The sequence below is a fragment of the Xyrauchen texanus genome, chromosome 2, assembly GCF_025860055.1.
Source record: "Xyrauchen texanus isolate HMW12.3.18 chromosome 2, RBS_HiC_50CHRs, whole genome shotgun sequence".
NCBI classification, from domain to species: Eukaryota; Metazoa; Chordata; class Actinopteri; order Cypriniformes; family Catostomidae; genus Xyrauchen; species Xyrauchen texanus.
This window is the reverse complement of record NC_068277.1, coordinates 47391700-47406129: the sequence shown is the minus strand read 5'-3', so window position 1 is coordinate 47406129 and position 14430 is coordinate 47391700. Positions and strand designations below refer to the sequence as shown.

Genomic DNA, 14430 nt, shown 5'->3' with positions numbered 1-14430 from the left:
TCCTTGGGACACAACAGGAGATGTTAGTCAGAATGTTAGTCTCAGTCACCATTCACATTCATTGCATGAACATGAAAGGAAAGTGAATGGTGACTGAGGCTGACATTCTGCCTAACATCTCCTGTTGTGTCCCACTTACACAGAAGAAAGATAATCTCACTCAGCTCCCTAGTTTAGTAGTAAGGGCACTGACCAAGGAGTCGGCCATTTCTGTCCCATTACCAGTGCACTGAAACTTTCGCTCCCTACAAATTCCCAGAATGCACCGTAAAAACCACAGGGCATCGTTGCTCACTACAGTACATTCCTTTACCAGAAATGTTGTCATCTGAAGACTTTCCAGTCGTTAGAAGGCAAGCACAAGTCTAAAATTATGAAGTCAAACTGATGAGATGTTGTTTGTAATATCTTTCATCCATAATTTGCATGAAATTTCAAATCTTTTAAATATACGTTTTTAGAAGGAAATTATTTCTTCATTTATGTGATTTATCTTTCATAATAACACTGTAAGTTTTAACATCTACCACAAAATTGCACCATAGTACCATTTATACAGCGATGTTGTCACTGTATAATTAATAGCAGGATGCAATCTCCTAATCGTGCCACAGGAAATTAAGTTATAAGTACCCCAATGTTCAGTGGACACCCTTGTCAGTGCCTAAATTCATGTTCACAATATACTGATTGATTCATGACATAATGAGTCTCCTTCCAATTCCCAAAAGAATCAAGCACACATATATATATATATATATATACACTATGTAGAACTGGATTGCTGATACAACAAAAAACTCCCAATGGTCATATTGGTGTTCCCCAACTGCCTAAGATTCTCAATGACAATGTCTCTGGCCTCCATATACAACAGTTGCATTTCGCTCTCTAGTGTCAATGGTGGCTAACTTTTAATTTGCTTGTTATAGATAATATTTGCTGCAAAAGAGAAGATTTTTGCGGACTGCAATGTTAGTACATCCACCTGCCCCGGTGTGCAGCTTATCAGCGCAAAAAACGGATGAAAACTGTCAATAAGTCATAATGGAAATAGGAAAAGCCGCAATATCTGCAAGTTATAAGGTGACAACACGTCCTTTTCCCTGTACAGGCTCTTTTTCATACCTTATAAAAGTCAGACTGGGATTTTAAAATCACCTAAACTGCCTGTTTTCATAATGACATGCTCTCTATGGTCATAGATTCATGTCATACATTCTGTGTGAGCCTATCAGTTTAATTTTATCCATCTTTGCATGGCTTATTTCCCTTTCTGTCTGCACGCCCCGCTGTGTGTGTGTAAATAGAAAAAGAAAGACAGAGAACAAGCGTGAACGCATGAGAAAAACTCATTGTAATTATTTACGTGAAAAGCACCTATAAGTGAATCAGAACGAACACGTCGATGTTCGCAATATATGTCTGAAAATGTCTGTATCTTACCTCATTTTCAGTGAACTTGTTTACATTCAGCTTGATTTGTTCACCACTGTAGTTAGTTAGAACTACTTTATAGATATAGCTCAGGCTTTCAAGAAGCAGGAAAATTTCCAGACTCTAAATAAACAACAATTATATGTGTAGGAAGTTTGTGTTGTAAGGATTTACATGCATATTTCAGATATACAAGTGGTAGTTGAATGACTAACGTTTACTCTTTGAAATTAGATGCTTTCATATTAAGCCAGTAGGCACACTGGAATGTTCTGGCATACAAATACGGCAGCGCAGTGGCTTCAACGTAATGACATCATCCGCAGTCCAACTCTATAGTTCAGATTCATTACATAGTAAATTCATCAACTTTTACAGTACATTCCCAAATGTGATACACATACCTGTGGCAGACATGATAGCTTCGGTTTCATTCATACGGGAAACCTCTGACTGAAGATCAGTCCTGTTTGTGACCCCTTCCACAATGTCAGTGCTCACCCCAGTGGAACTGGGAGGTGGCGAAAGATGTAGCTGGGTAACATTTAGCAGAGTGTATGAGGAGTCATCACTGGTGGTCACTGAGGGTTTATGTGTTACAACTTCCCCCCGTAGTTCAATCTCAGAGGAGGTGTGCTTTAAAAAGCCCTGGAACCTGTCTGTGATTGTGCTAATGCTCAGCACACCACTGTCCACCTCTGTTGTAATCTGCTCGTCTGAACCTATGTCAGAGAGGCCTGAACTCTCCTCAATATTTTCTGAATGAAAGTGAAAAAAAAACAGCACACCTGTAAGTATACCATTCCTAATCAAAAAGCACAAATAGCTATCATTAAAAGTTCCATAAGCAAATTCTTACAAATGAATCCAAATATCTAACAAGAGATTTAGATGAGAAGAGAAGTACAAAATAAAATAAAATTATAATTATAAACAAAAAAAGGTCAAATCAACAGATTTGTTTACCAGAGTAGCAAAAAGCATCATAGCGGGAGTCTGGGAGAGGATAGCCGGTCTGATTGGGAAACAGATAGACGGTACGCACTCCTAGAAGGCCTCCTCCACACTGTGGTCGGGCGATGTTGATGGGGTAGCGGACACTCCTGTCTGCCAACCAGCCTGCGTTACAAACATCCATGCCATCCTTCCAGGCCATGTACAGCTGTCCTGTGGTAGCCAACTGGGCACCCTGCTTTGCACAGTCAGCTTCTGCCTCCTTAAAAGTGAATTTGTGAGGGGAAGTTGTGTGTACTACTTTTCCTGTAAGACAAATTGGAATGTTGGAAGTCGAAACACTGTAATATGTTCAAATGAGAAAATAAATGGTTTTCAGCCATCTAAAAAATGTAACTGGAATGTACCTGTCATTTTCTCAGCAAAGCAGTACACATCATAAGTCTCATTCACGTCTCTCACTCCATATGTCCTCACTCCTGGAAGTTCATACTTGTCGCCATAGCAAGCCTCACGAGGGTCATGAATAGGGTACCTTTGTTACACAAAGAATCAATTAGCCTTATTATTTCAATCAGCATTACTATTTTCAATCATATCAACTAAATATACAGTACACCTGCTAATTTAAGTTAACTGACCTGACTGACTGATCTGCAAGCCATCCTGCATCACACTGGTGGAAGCCCTCATCATAAGCTGCTTGGAGTTGCTCTGGTGTGGCAATGACTGCACTGTTTTGAATACAGGCTGCCTTGGCCTTCTCAAAGGTGAGGGTATATCGTGTTGTGATTGCACGATAGTGGAAAACAATACCTAAGAAAATAAGTACTATGTCTATCTCAAATTTCTGAGGCTTTGAAAAACAACACATAAATTCAAGAAGCAACAACATGTGTGTATATATTTGTAAGGATCTTTGCACAACCAGTACCTTGAACTTGAACATCAACAATTTCATAATTATCCTCTATCCCATGCATGACCTCACAGCGGTACACTCCTGAGTCGTTGGAATGGAGCTCTGTGATCTTAATGGTGGCGTCTGTGGGTGTCATTGGGTATCCCACCATGGAGACCCTGTCCAGATACCTTTCTTCTATGTTTACTATGCCCTCGGATGCCACTAAAATGTTTGTGCTCTTTTCTGTGGTGACCAGACTCCATTTTATCCGGTGAGACAAAGGGGCAATGGTGGGGGCACCAGGGTCATTGACTGTGTTGTCCTGGAAGTAGCAGGGTAGAACTATTGTGTCACCCATCAGAGGCTGTAGAGGAAGCTTAATGGGTATGCTGACCATGATCATGCTTTCAGGCTCTGTGATGATATACACATGCATGGGAAATACAAGGACATGGACTTATGGTAGAAATCTAACAAAACACTTTGACAACACAAAAACAGACAAATAAGCTAAGTTAGTGTGAAATTATTTTCATGAGTACAAAGTCAATATGCAATTTACAGAACAAATACACACCAGTGTGAATCTCTGAGGAGATGCAGATACATAGACTCAGGAGAAGCAAGGACCGCATGGTTCACCTACAAGTTTAAGATAAAATCATGGTTGCAAACATATTGAGCAAAAATTAATAAGTGAGAAGATGACTTTATGTATAGTGTTCAAAATATTAGATTCTGGCAACATATACAGCTGTATCAAATGAGCAAACTGTGGATTTCCAGGTTCAAAACAGAGAGAGAGAGAGAGAGAGAGAGAGAGAGAGAGAGAGAGAGAGAGAGAGAGATTTTTAAAACACATTTATTACAATACACATCCCAACAATCAACATTTGAATCAAATATCAATCAATAAAAGACTATCAAACCTTGTCTTAAATAAGAAAAGATTATTCATCATTAACAATTTCACACAATACCCCTTTACAACACCAAATTAATTAAAATGTTAAAAGGTCATTCATTGCTTTATAATAATTAAAATCTATTAAGATTCTAGATTTCACAGAATTACCAAACACTGCTTCTAAACTGTTTCATACACCTTGCTCAACTTTCTCCTTCCTTGTAATATAAATCACCATATTTGCATGACCTAATATTAAATTAAACAACTGACATTGATACTTGTGGCTCTGGGAATATTTGAAACCACAAATGAACACCTTCATTGAAAAACACTGATTAAAACATTTGCAATTTTTGTTTAAAACAATAAATAAAGGTTTCAACCTTAAACAATGCATGAATGCATGAAAGGCAGTTTCCCATTTGTGAACAGAAAGGACAATTCTGATCAATGTCAGGATTAATTACAGAAACAAACGCATTCAAAGTAATATACTGTAACAATCTCCACTGCAAGTCCCCAATTCTCTTAGACAATGATGATTTATACAATACTCTCCACTCAGGATTTTCCTCATCTTCTAATTGAAGTACCTTACGACATGGTGAATCAATAATGGCTTATTAAAAAGTCTGCTGGGGGGTCTATGCAAATCAAACGATGCCACAAAGCGGAGGCAATTAAATGGTTAATAATCAATATTCGCCCCTTGTAAGACATTTTTTTGGAAGTAAAAACTTATTATACCACTTATCTAAGTGTAATTTTACTTTTTCAATAACATCTTCGAAATGTTCTTGACAACATTCTCATTACCCCAAAAAACTCCACCCCTGGTCCATTTCAGACCAGCTGGAAGAATGGGTTCACCACATAACCAACTCAAAACAATTATGGCTTCACTTTTTTGCCAATTCACTTTTGCAGAAGAAACACTTTTAAAATCTTCTAATAAATGCAACATCATGTTCACATAATTCTGATCTTTAATTATAAATCTCTTATCTCTTATAAAATAAATATTATCAAAGATTTTATTTCCAAGGCACACAATAAGTCTGATCTGAATGAATCATATTTAGAACTTCTCCTAATCTATTCACCAAGGCTTTCAAATATATTTTGTAGTCATTGCATAACAAACTCACAGGCCTCCAGTCCATAATCTTGTTTAAATCTACCTTTTTCGGGCATAAAGTAATAACTGCTCTACAGCAGCTTTTTGGCAACTGCCCATCAATTAAACTTCCACTATGTCTGGACCTACCTCTGCCCAAAACGATTTATAAAACACCATTGAAATACCACCAATTCTGGGTGTTTTTCCATTTTCCATACTCTTAAGAGATCTCTCTATTTTCTCCATTGACAATGTTTTACTAATTCCATTATTAACCTCTTCAGATACCTGCGGTAAATAGATCCAGTACTCTGTATTGTGATCTAATTATAGCATCCTGTGTGGTTAAATCAAACAATACAGTCAAAGAAGCTTTCTATTTTTTAAGAGACTCTAAATTTTGTGTCAACTGAAGTTTAATGAAATCTTCTATCTTTCTTATTGACCAAATTGTATCTCTTGTGACATTGAGAGTGTATTGTTGACAAAGTTGTTTAATTTGAGCTTTTAAAAACTCCCACCAATGCTGTAACTAAAAACATCTTTAAAATGTTTATCACATAGCAATGTATTATTAAAGTGCCAATAGGTGCTTTTCTATTTTACACAATCAAAAAAACACCTCACATTTTACCAAACTGTGATGAGAAAATCCAACTGGAAATATTGAACAATCCTTATAAAAATTAAATTGATGCCTGAAACCATCAAATCTCTCTAATCTTGCCAATGATAACTGGTTTTCATATGCATATACACAAGTTATCTTTGTGTATAATGAAAATTTCTCCAGATATTAATAATATAATGAGATTTCGTTATCTGAACTAACCTCTTACGTGATTGCATATGTGGCTCAATATGATTTCTATCTAAAATCAATAATTTTTTTAAAGATTTCTATCCCCCCAATAATAAAAATCTCTCTGTGAAAACTTTGCACAGTGTTTAAAAAAAGCATTCTATCAATTGCAAAAACAAACTCAAATTAGTTTGAAACAAACTCAAATTACTATAAAAGAAAAACTGTCTTTAAAATAAAAACAAAAACAAAATAGCAACCCCACCACTCACCAAGGTAGAATTACTTAAAATTATAGCCCATCAAACTTGATAAAGGAGTTTAACATTTATCAAACTTGATAAATCCCTATGGGTTTCCTGCATGAATAGAACATCAATATTTTTCTGTGTCATTATATCAAACAACTGTGCTCTTTTCCTACTGTCTATTGCTCCATTAATATTTAAGATTTTCTCCATCGCACAAGCTACACTTGGTCCAGGCAAATCTGCATCTGCAGCGGAAATTACATTCTGCAATCCTCCAGCAATTGTACTATCATCAGTTATTTCAGAGCTTTTATTAGTTTTATCCACTTTCCTAGGACAATCGCGTACAAGATGTCCATTTTCCCCACAACCAAAACATTTCATTGTGTTCGTTGTGGCAAAAATCATATAATTGAAAACATTTATTTTAAACACATGTACCTCGCACCCCTGCTCAAACACTCTGCACTCACCACTCCTTCCACTCACTCCGTACATGCGCACAGAGAGAGAGAGAGAGAGAGAGAGAGAGAGAGAGAGAGAGAGAGAGAGAGAGAGAGAGAGAGAGAGAGAGAGAGAGAGAGAGAACATTCAATTTGAAATTCCAAAAAAATTCCACAGAATCTTTAAAGTTCTCATGGTAGAGTGTGTCCGTTCTATCTATTCCAGCTTACCAGACAGTTTAGGTATAAACTTGTCATTAACTGCCAATGACTACCATGCATGGATAGAGAAAGAACTACTGTCCGTGCAGTTCACAGAGTTGTTGGGCAAAAAGGGACTCAAAAGGTTTGGGTTCACTTGACAAACATACAAGATTCAAAAATCTTTGCCAGTGTTGGCCCGCTTTTAGGAATGATGCTTTATTTATTAGCCTTGCTCCGGAGCATGCAGCTCTTCCTATACATAGACTTATCTACACAAAATTCACTTATTCATAGCTAGGGAAACTCACTGTTTCTATAAGTGCTTTTTCTACTCCATATTCATTTAACAGTTTGCCCTAACCCACATCTCTCCTAGTCCAGTTGAAATCTTATAGCAAACAACATAAAAATATCTCTGAGACAGTGTAGCAAAATGATGATTTTCAAGCATGTGAGCTTGTAGAAGTGCTACAAATAGTGTATTCCAGCAGATTTCACCAGCCGTCAATGGACCAGTACTGCCCTGGCCATTATGTGGCCCTGGCTTGTCCCTAGCTTATTTTAAAAGAAATGAAAATCGCGGTTACATTAAGGGACTTACAATGGAAGTGTGTTGTCCATAAATGCTAAAATACACATTGTATCATAGTATAGCCACAAAAGGCTTGTTTCCCATGAAACCAACTTTGGTAACTGATCATATCTTATCTGACTCGCCTTTGCTCACTCTATAAACACAATCCAGAACACTTTACAAAGTAACAAAAACATTACGTATATTTTAAAATAGCCTAATTGTTTTTCTCTGCTTTAAATACTTCTTTATATACTGTATATCTACATACACTTCAAGATATTTCCTTATACGGTAATTCAATGCAATTTAAGGGGCCTCACATGTTAAAAATGGCTTGTTTAAAGTCACAGAGTGTATGCATGATTCCTGTTATCAAATATAGTTTATCAAAATTAACTTTGATATGACAATTCACATAATATAGTTTATAAAAAACATAAATGATAAGGGTGAACTGAAATGAGTTGCACCGTGCTTCTCATCAAGTCATCAAGTCGTCAAGCCATCAAGTGATGTCGTGCCGATTTATGACTCCCAAGTATAGTTAGAGGTAAGTGAAGGTGAGACTTTAAGGCTACTATGGTTAGGGTTAGGGATGGGATTAGGGTTAGGGTTTAGGGATAGGGAACAATCAGGTAGTGGGGAGTACGAATTTGGCGGGGAGTCAGATTTCGGCACACATGCCTGTAAACAAATCCATGCAGCATCCAGATATTTAATCAACGGTGCGTGGATTTCACACACTTTAGTGCATTAGAAGCACAAACCACTAGCGTATACAGTAATAGGGTGACCAAATGTCCCCTATTAAAAATGTCTAAATTGCCTATATGTCCAGGATTTGGCTTTGTTTTCTTTGGCAATACGAATCACAATTAATTGTCTTGTCAATAAAGTATTGTACCTTAAAACTGTAACTGATACTGCTCCCAGCCAAATGAAGAGACTGTGAGCAAAAATGTCATTTTTAATGAAAAATAATTTTCGTTATCAATAACAAAACCATGTAGCATTACTAGCAAGTAGCTAATATTCCCCAACTCTGCAAATTGTTAAAAAAAAGTTTCACCAGACCCGTGCTTCCCATTTTTATTGTCACTATCCTTTTTAATTGGCAATGCGTTGCGAATAACTTTCTCCAATTAAATGAGGATAAGACCGAGATGATTTTATTTGGAAATAAGGGCTGTGTGGATGATGACTGCCTGGGGTTGTTTCCTGGGAAAAAATTGTCTAGCGTGAGGAACCTTGGTGTCATTTTTGACTCTGATCTTAAATTTGACCGGCAAATCAATGCTGTCGTTAAGAATAGTTTTTTCCATCTTAGATCAGTTTCTAAATTGAAATCTATCCTTTCTTTTGACGATATGGAGAAGGTTGTTCATGCCTTTGTGTCATCCCATTTGGATTATTGTAATGTATTGTATCTGGGTGTGAGTCAGGCTTCTCTCTTCCGCTTGCAGCTCGTTCAGAATTCAGCTGCCAGACTTTTAATGGGCACTAAGAAGAGAGAGCACATTACTCCGGTTTTAATTAAATTACATTGGTTACCCATACGATACAGAATCCAATACAAAGCTTTGTTGTATGTTTTTAAGTCTCTGCATGGCCTAGCACCTGAGTATGTTAGTGATTTAATCAGCCGTTGTCAATCAAGTAGATCTCTGCGCTCTAACGATCAATTGCTTCTCATGGTTCCGCGATCATGTTTAAGATGTAAAGGTGATCGGGCATTCTCTGTTGCAGCTCCTAGGCTCTGGAATGACCTTCCTCTGTCTGTAAAAACTTGTCCTTCATTGGGTGCTTTTCAGAGTGCGCTTAAAACTTACTTGTTCACTTTAGCTTTTGACAATGCTTTGTAAGTTTTTATGTAATATGTTTGCATTGTTTTTATGTCTTTGTTTTTACTTTTATACCTTCTGTACAGCACTTTGGTTCCACTTGTGGTTTTGAAAGTGCTCTATAAATAAAGTTGAGTTGAGTTGAGTTGAGTTAATTACTATTTTTTTTTTTATATTGGCTATGTACTGTAAAGACTTTATCAAATAGCATTTATTGGGGAAATGAAAACAAATAAGGTAAAAATCTGTCAAATCTGTCCAATTTACAGATAAAGATAATTTGTATAGTTCAACATCTGTGTATAATATGACACTTTTCAGTAGAAAAAAAAAGTGAGGGGAGGAAAAAGCCCTCTCATTGTTCATACTATTTTAAATAAATATTATGCGACATTACAATAGATCCATGAAGCACAAATGACCAAAGGAGAGAGTTTGTCAGCTAAATTAAAGATTTGATCTTCAGGGAACTAGTGTATTAATGATATTTATCGCATTTTATCTTTTATATTATTTTATTGAATTTGATAAAATGGGCATTTAATTTAAATCTCAATGACCTATAAGGGTAAATTACTACAAATAAACTTCATCATTGTTTAAATTTTAGTACTAATTATTGGGCAACACTTTACAATAATTCATTAACATTAGTTAATGCATTAGTTATCATGAACTAACAATGAACAATATATTTTTACAGCATTTATTCATCTTTGTTAATGTTAGTTAATAAAAATAAAATTGTTCATTGTTAGTTCATGTTAGTTCATTAACTTATGTTAACATATACAACTTTTCATTTTACAAATGTATTACTATATGTTGATTTAATGATTAATAAATACTTTAAAAGTGTTGTTCATTGTTAGATAAATAATGTTGTTAACAAATATTAACAAATTGTACCTTATTGTAAAGTGTCACCAATTATTGTTTTAGTACCAGTAATAATGTAACTATGTTTAATGTTTGTTTAAATGAGCCAGTATTGACTCGTAACGGCTGAGGAAAGGGGTACGCTTCATAATATTCACAATGAAGTTTGAAAGTTGGCACAGAATAGAGGTCCACCCACCTGGAGATTTCTGGCCTCGCCAATGGGACAGGCCAAAATTAATTGTTGCGGTAATCAACATTATGCCAATAATTCTGTCGATTAAGCTTAACTTGTTTTGAACCCTGAATTTTCCTTTTTGAGGTCTGCTGTAGCCTATAAAATAACAGATCTTTGCCTGTTGTCACTTTGTGTTCAAATTGGACCAAAAAAAGACCAAAACTTACAGAGATCAATTCCCAGTCTACTTACTTGGTCAATTCAGAATGTAATACAATTGTGTAATAATCAATAACATTTATCATTTTATAGTATTCTACATCCGTATTACAGTCCACTTCAATAGATTATAACTCTTTCTGAAATGTGCCTTTCCTACAAAACCACTAGTCTGGGTATAGAAAATAACATTATTCAGATTTACGACTCTGAATTAGAATCATCAATGTTCCTATGTAAAATCCTATGATAACTTTAATGTCTATATCCAATCAACTGTCAACTTTTTATTTTTTATGAAAAAGACTGGTGCCTAAAACCTTTTAGTGTGTAGCTATGTTATAATATGGCATGCCTTTAATCTGCAGTGACATTGTGCTTGCAGAATATTAGGCTACACCTTAATAAGACGAAGATGCTGCTGGGATGCTAGACTGGTACAGCTACAGTATAGCATTTAACTGAATCCCATTCAACTAAGAAAGAAAACTTTTACATTACCTGTTTGATGGAGAATCACTCTGAATCACAGCTGAAACGCTCGTAGTCCTTCGTGATTGCAGATGACAATGCGTTTTGCTCCGTTTACTTTCCAATAGCAAGCGTCTCTCAGTCCAAAACTGTCAGGTTCACTGGAGCTTCTCGCTGAAGGGTGGGAAGCAGAAGAAGTGCTTTTGAGAGGGGGGGAAAGGGGAGGGGGTGCTTCGTAACGAGAGGTGGAGAAAAGCGGCTCACATAAAATTTCCATGAATGATGTAATTTGTCTAAACAAAGAGTCTCCTAAACGTTTGTGGCAAAACATGCTCAAATTCCGGCGATCATGCAAACGGTCCATCGTGATTCATATTTATATCTTATATAACATATTTCCATTACAATATGCAACGCTATAACTGCCTTTTGTCCAGTTGTGTAGGCTATGCCAAAATTGCAAATGTAGGCCTACTTTTCTACCTGAATTGAAACTTTGTTTATGTTTATGTTTTTTCTACATAAACATGCATTATGGGGACTTATTGTTGCGCCCCTTCCAGCTGTTTTCTCAGTGTCTCGCGCATGAGCACAGCGTGTCAAATAAAATAAATCTTTTTATTTTTTTATTTTATAGAGCAAGAACGTGTTCAGTCTGAACGGCCCCTAACGTAGATCACTGTTTCTGGCATTAGCTGAACAATATTTGGAGAAAAAAATATATGCAGAAAGCAAAATGCTAAAAATAAATGAATAATAATAATAATAATAATAATAAATAGTATAAATGTATTCAAAATTTTCAAATAATATTGACCAGAAAAAGAAAAAAAACACACATTTTCCTTAAGGTGTGCATTTAGTCCTGTTGTACACCATATCTTTGTAATAGAGATATATAAAAAAAATAAAAAATAATTTGGAGATTTGCTTCCTATTCTCAAATCTTCCTAAAATGCCAGAACAACGTTTGTACCGTTATTCTTGGTTACAAACACCCATCATATTTATTAGTGTGCAGGAGTAAGCAACACTGCCAGAAAGCAGAAACACAAGGCTTCATTCAGCAGTCTGGCCCACCCTGTTGTTGCTCTCAAACTTTCCTCTTAGAGAAACATTAAAATTATCCCATTGAAGGGAGTCACAATTTTTCACTAAATGTGAGATGTCTGCAATGTCTCTCATAGGCCAAAGAATAAACAAATTACTTTATGTACTGTACTGAGTGCTGAAACAATTTACACTAATAAATGAATATTTCACCATGACAGATAAAATCCATCTTGATTTGTGTTGAGTCATTATAAACACAAGGTTTCTGAAGGTTTTTGCTGTGGCCTATTCAAGATCATGTGTAGACAGACCTTCCCTATAGTTGTTCTCACCTTTTCCAACCGTTGATCATTACTTTAGCAATAACACTGCAGAGCTAAATGAGGAGAACCATTCAAGCATGACTGGGGTTTAAGCTCATTTTAGATTTAAGTAGGAGGGATGTATTCTTCTATTTGCTTTGGATGGTGATTAAAAACTGTAACTGAACTGCTTGGATTGGACTTCAAAGAGGAGGTTCCCACTTCGAGTTTGTGCGAGTACATTGTCCTCTGTGCTATTATTCTGCTGTCTGTGTACAGTATTTACAATTTGCCTGGTTCCCTTTATCACTCTGTGTAGTACCATTTGGACCACATTTCACATTTCGTTAAAATTTAAATAAAAAACTGAACTGATGCCTTCAGTATGTACAGTATAATCATACCAGGTGTTAAAATAACTTAGCCTCTTTAAAATTCTAAATATTTTGTGTTTCTTCATATTACATTCAGAAAGCATTTATTATTATTATTTTATAATGGTGATATAAAACATTAATTTGCACTGGCACAGTTACTGAACATGTCTGTGCTTCAGATGATATTTGTGTAATAGAGTACAAGGTCAAACCCTTCTGAGAAAAAGCAATGATGAGCAAAACATGAAATCTTGCGAGGTACAACGTATCCGTAGGTTTTTAAGCAATGACGCTTATGTTAGTTGACTTACATTGACAACATGCACAGTTTCAGGTAAAGTCCTAGGGGACTTGTGGACATTTCACTGTGCTGAAGGGCTCTTTTCATTAAAAAGGCCAAACGTTTGAAAGACATGAGGCGTTCTCTTGACTGACAATCTTGTTTTTTCAGAGGAAGAGAAAACTCAGGTATCAGGGGAGATGCAAAAGCTTCTTCGCAAGCCTGTGTGAGAAAACAGAATACCTGAGGGCAGTTCCTCACTCCAGGCGCTTTCTGAAATTCTGCATGGTGGCACTGGACTATGCCCTTCTGCCTGCCAAGAAGAATAAGGAGAGGTGAAACACGGCCTTCCCTCCAACACAGAAAGGCTTTTTGGAACTCTGAATATTTTGTAATAAATAAGAATTAATAAAGCATAAAATTGAGCACCGGTGAGTTGTCCAGTTATACGTCTATGACACATGTTCATGTGACTCTATATATATTTACACCAGAATGAGTTGGGAACTGCATAGATGAATAATTGGTTATGCAATTATGTAGGGGATACCTCGGTTAGTTTTTCTACTGCTATATCTTCCATAATCTGTCCCTAGTTATTTTGCACTCAGTGCCTCCCTGCTGTCTGGAAATGGGCTTTCTTTCACAGGTGGCAGTGGTATTTTTGGACAACGCAGAACATATTTATTTTCCTGCTGGAACTGAACAGAGCATTGTGCGCCATAGGCTTCAAGAGAGTACTGTGTAAGTCCCTGAGCAGAGAGAGCCGCCAGCTTTCTCTCAATAGTGTCCATTCACATGCCTCATTTAAATCTCCTGCACTTGCCCTGTTAATTGTCACTGTTTTGTGTGTCACACACAGATGTACTGTTATTGTTGCTAACAGGGAATCTTACGCCATCGGCACATTTAAATTTGATATACATCTACAAACGTTAAGATGGTCAAGAAAAACTTGGCTTGATAAAGCCTTGTCTCTGACAGACAGACAGACAGACAGACAGACAGACAGACAGACAGACAGACAGATAGATAGATAGATAGATAGATAGATAGATAGATAGATAGATAGATAGATAGATAGATAGATCGATAAAACAAGTGACAGACAGACAGACAGACAGATAGATAGATAGATAGATAGATAAAACAAGTGACAGACAGACAGACAGACAGACAGACAGATAGACAGACAGATAGATAGATAGATAGATAGATAGATAGATAG

At 36.3% G+C, this 14430-nt stretch overlaps 1 protein-coding gene across 2 annotated transcripts in view; it reads right to left on the bottom strand.

Moving 5' to 3' along the window:
• The window catches only part of LOC127654785 (aggrecan core protein-like), a 28542-nt gene extending 17185 nt beyond the window's left edge, over positions 1 to 11357 (bottom strand). For both annotated transcript variants that reach the window (XM_052142210.1, XM_052142217.1), the window contains exons 1-7: positions 11221 to 11357; positions 3873 to 3937; positions 3326 to 3709; positions 3033 to 3207; positions 2799 to 2926; positions 2404 to 2697; positions 1842 to 2195 (exon numbers count right to left, since the gene is read on the bottom strand). In XM_052142210.1, coding sequence (XP_051998170.1) covers positions 1842 to 2195; positions 2404 to 2697; positions 2799 to 2926; positions 3033 to 3207; positions 3326 to 3709; positions 3873 to 3930 — 1393 coding nt within the window. In that variant the 5' untranslated portion in view covers positions 3931 to 3937; positions 11221 to 11357. The remainder of the gene's footprint in view (positions 1 to 1841; positions 2196 to 2403; positions 2698 to 2798; positions 2927 to 3032; positions 3208 to 3325; positions 3710 to 3872; positions 3938 to 11220) is intronic.
• Positions 11358 to 14430: the final 3073 nt, after the last annotated feature.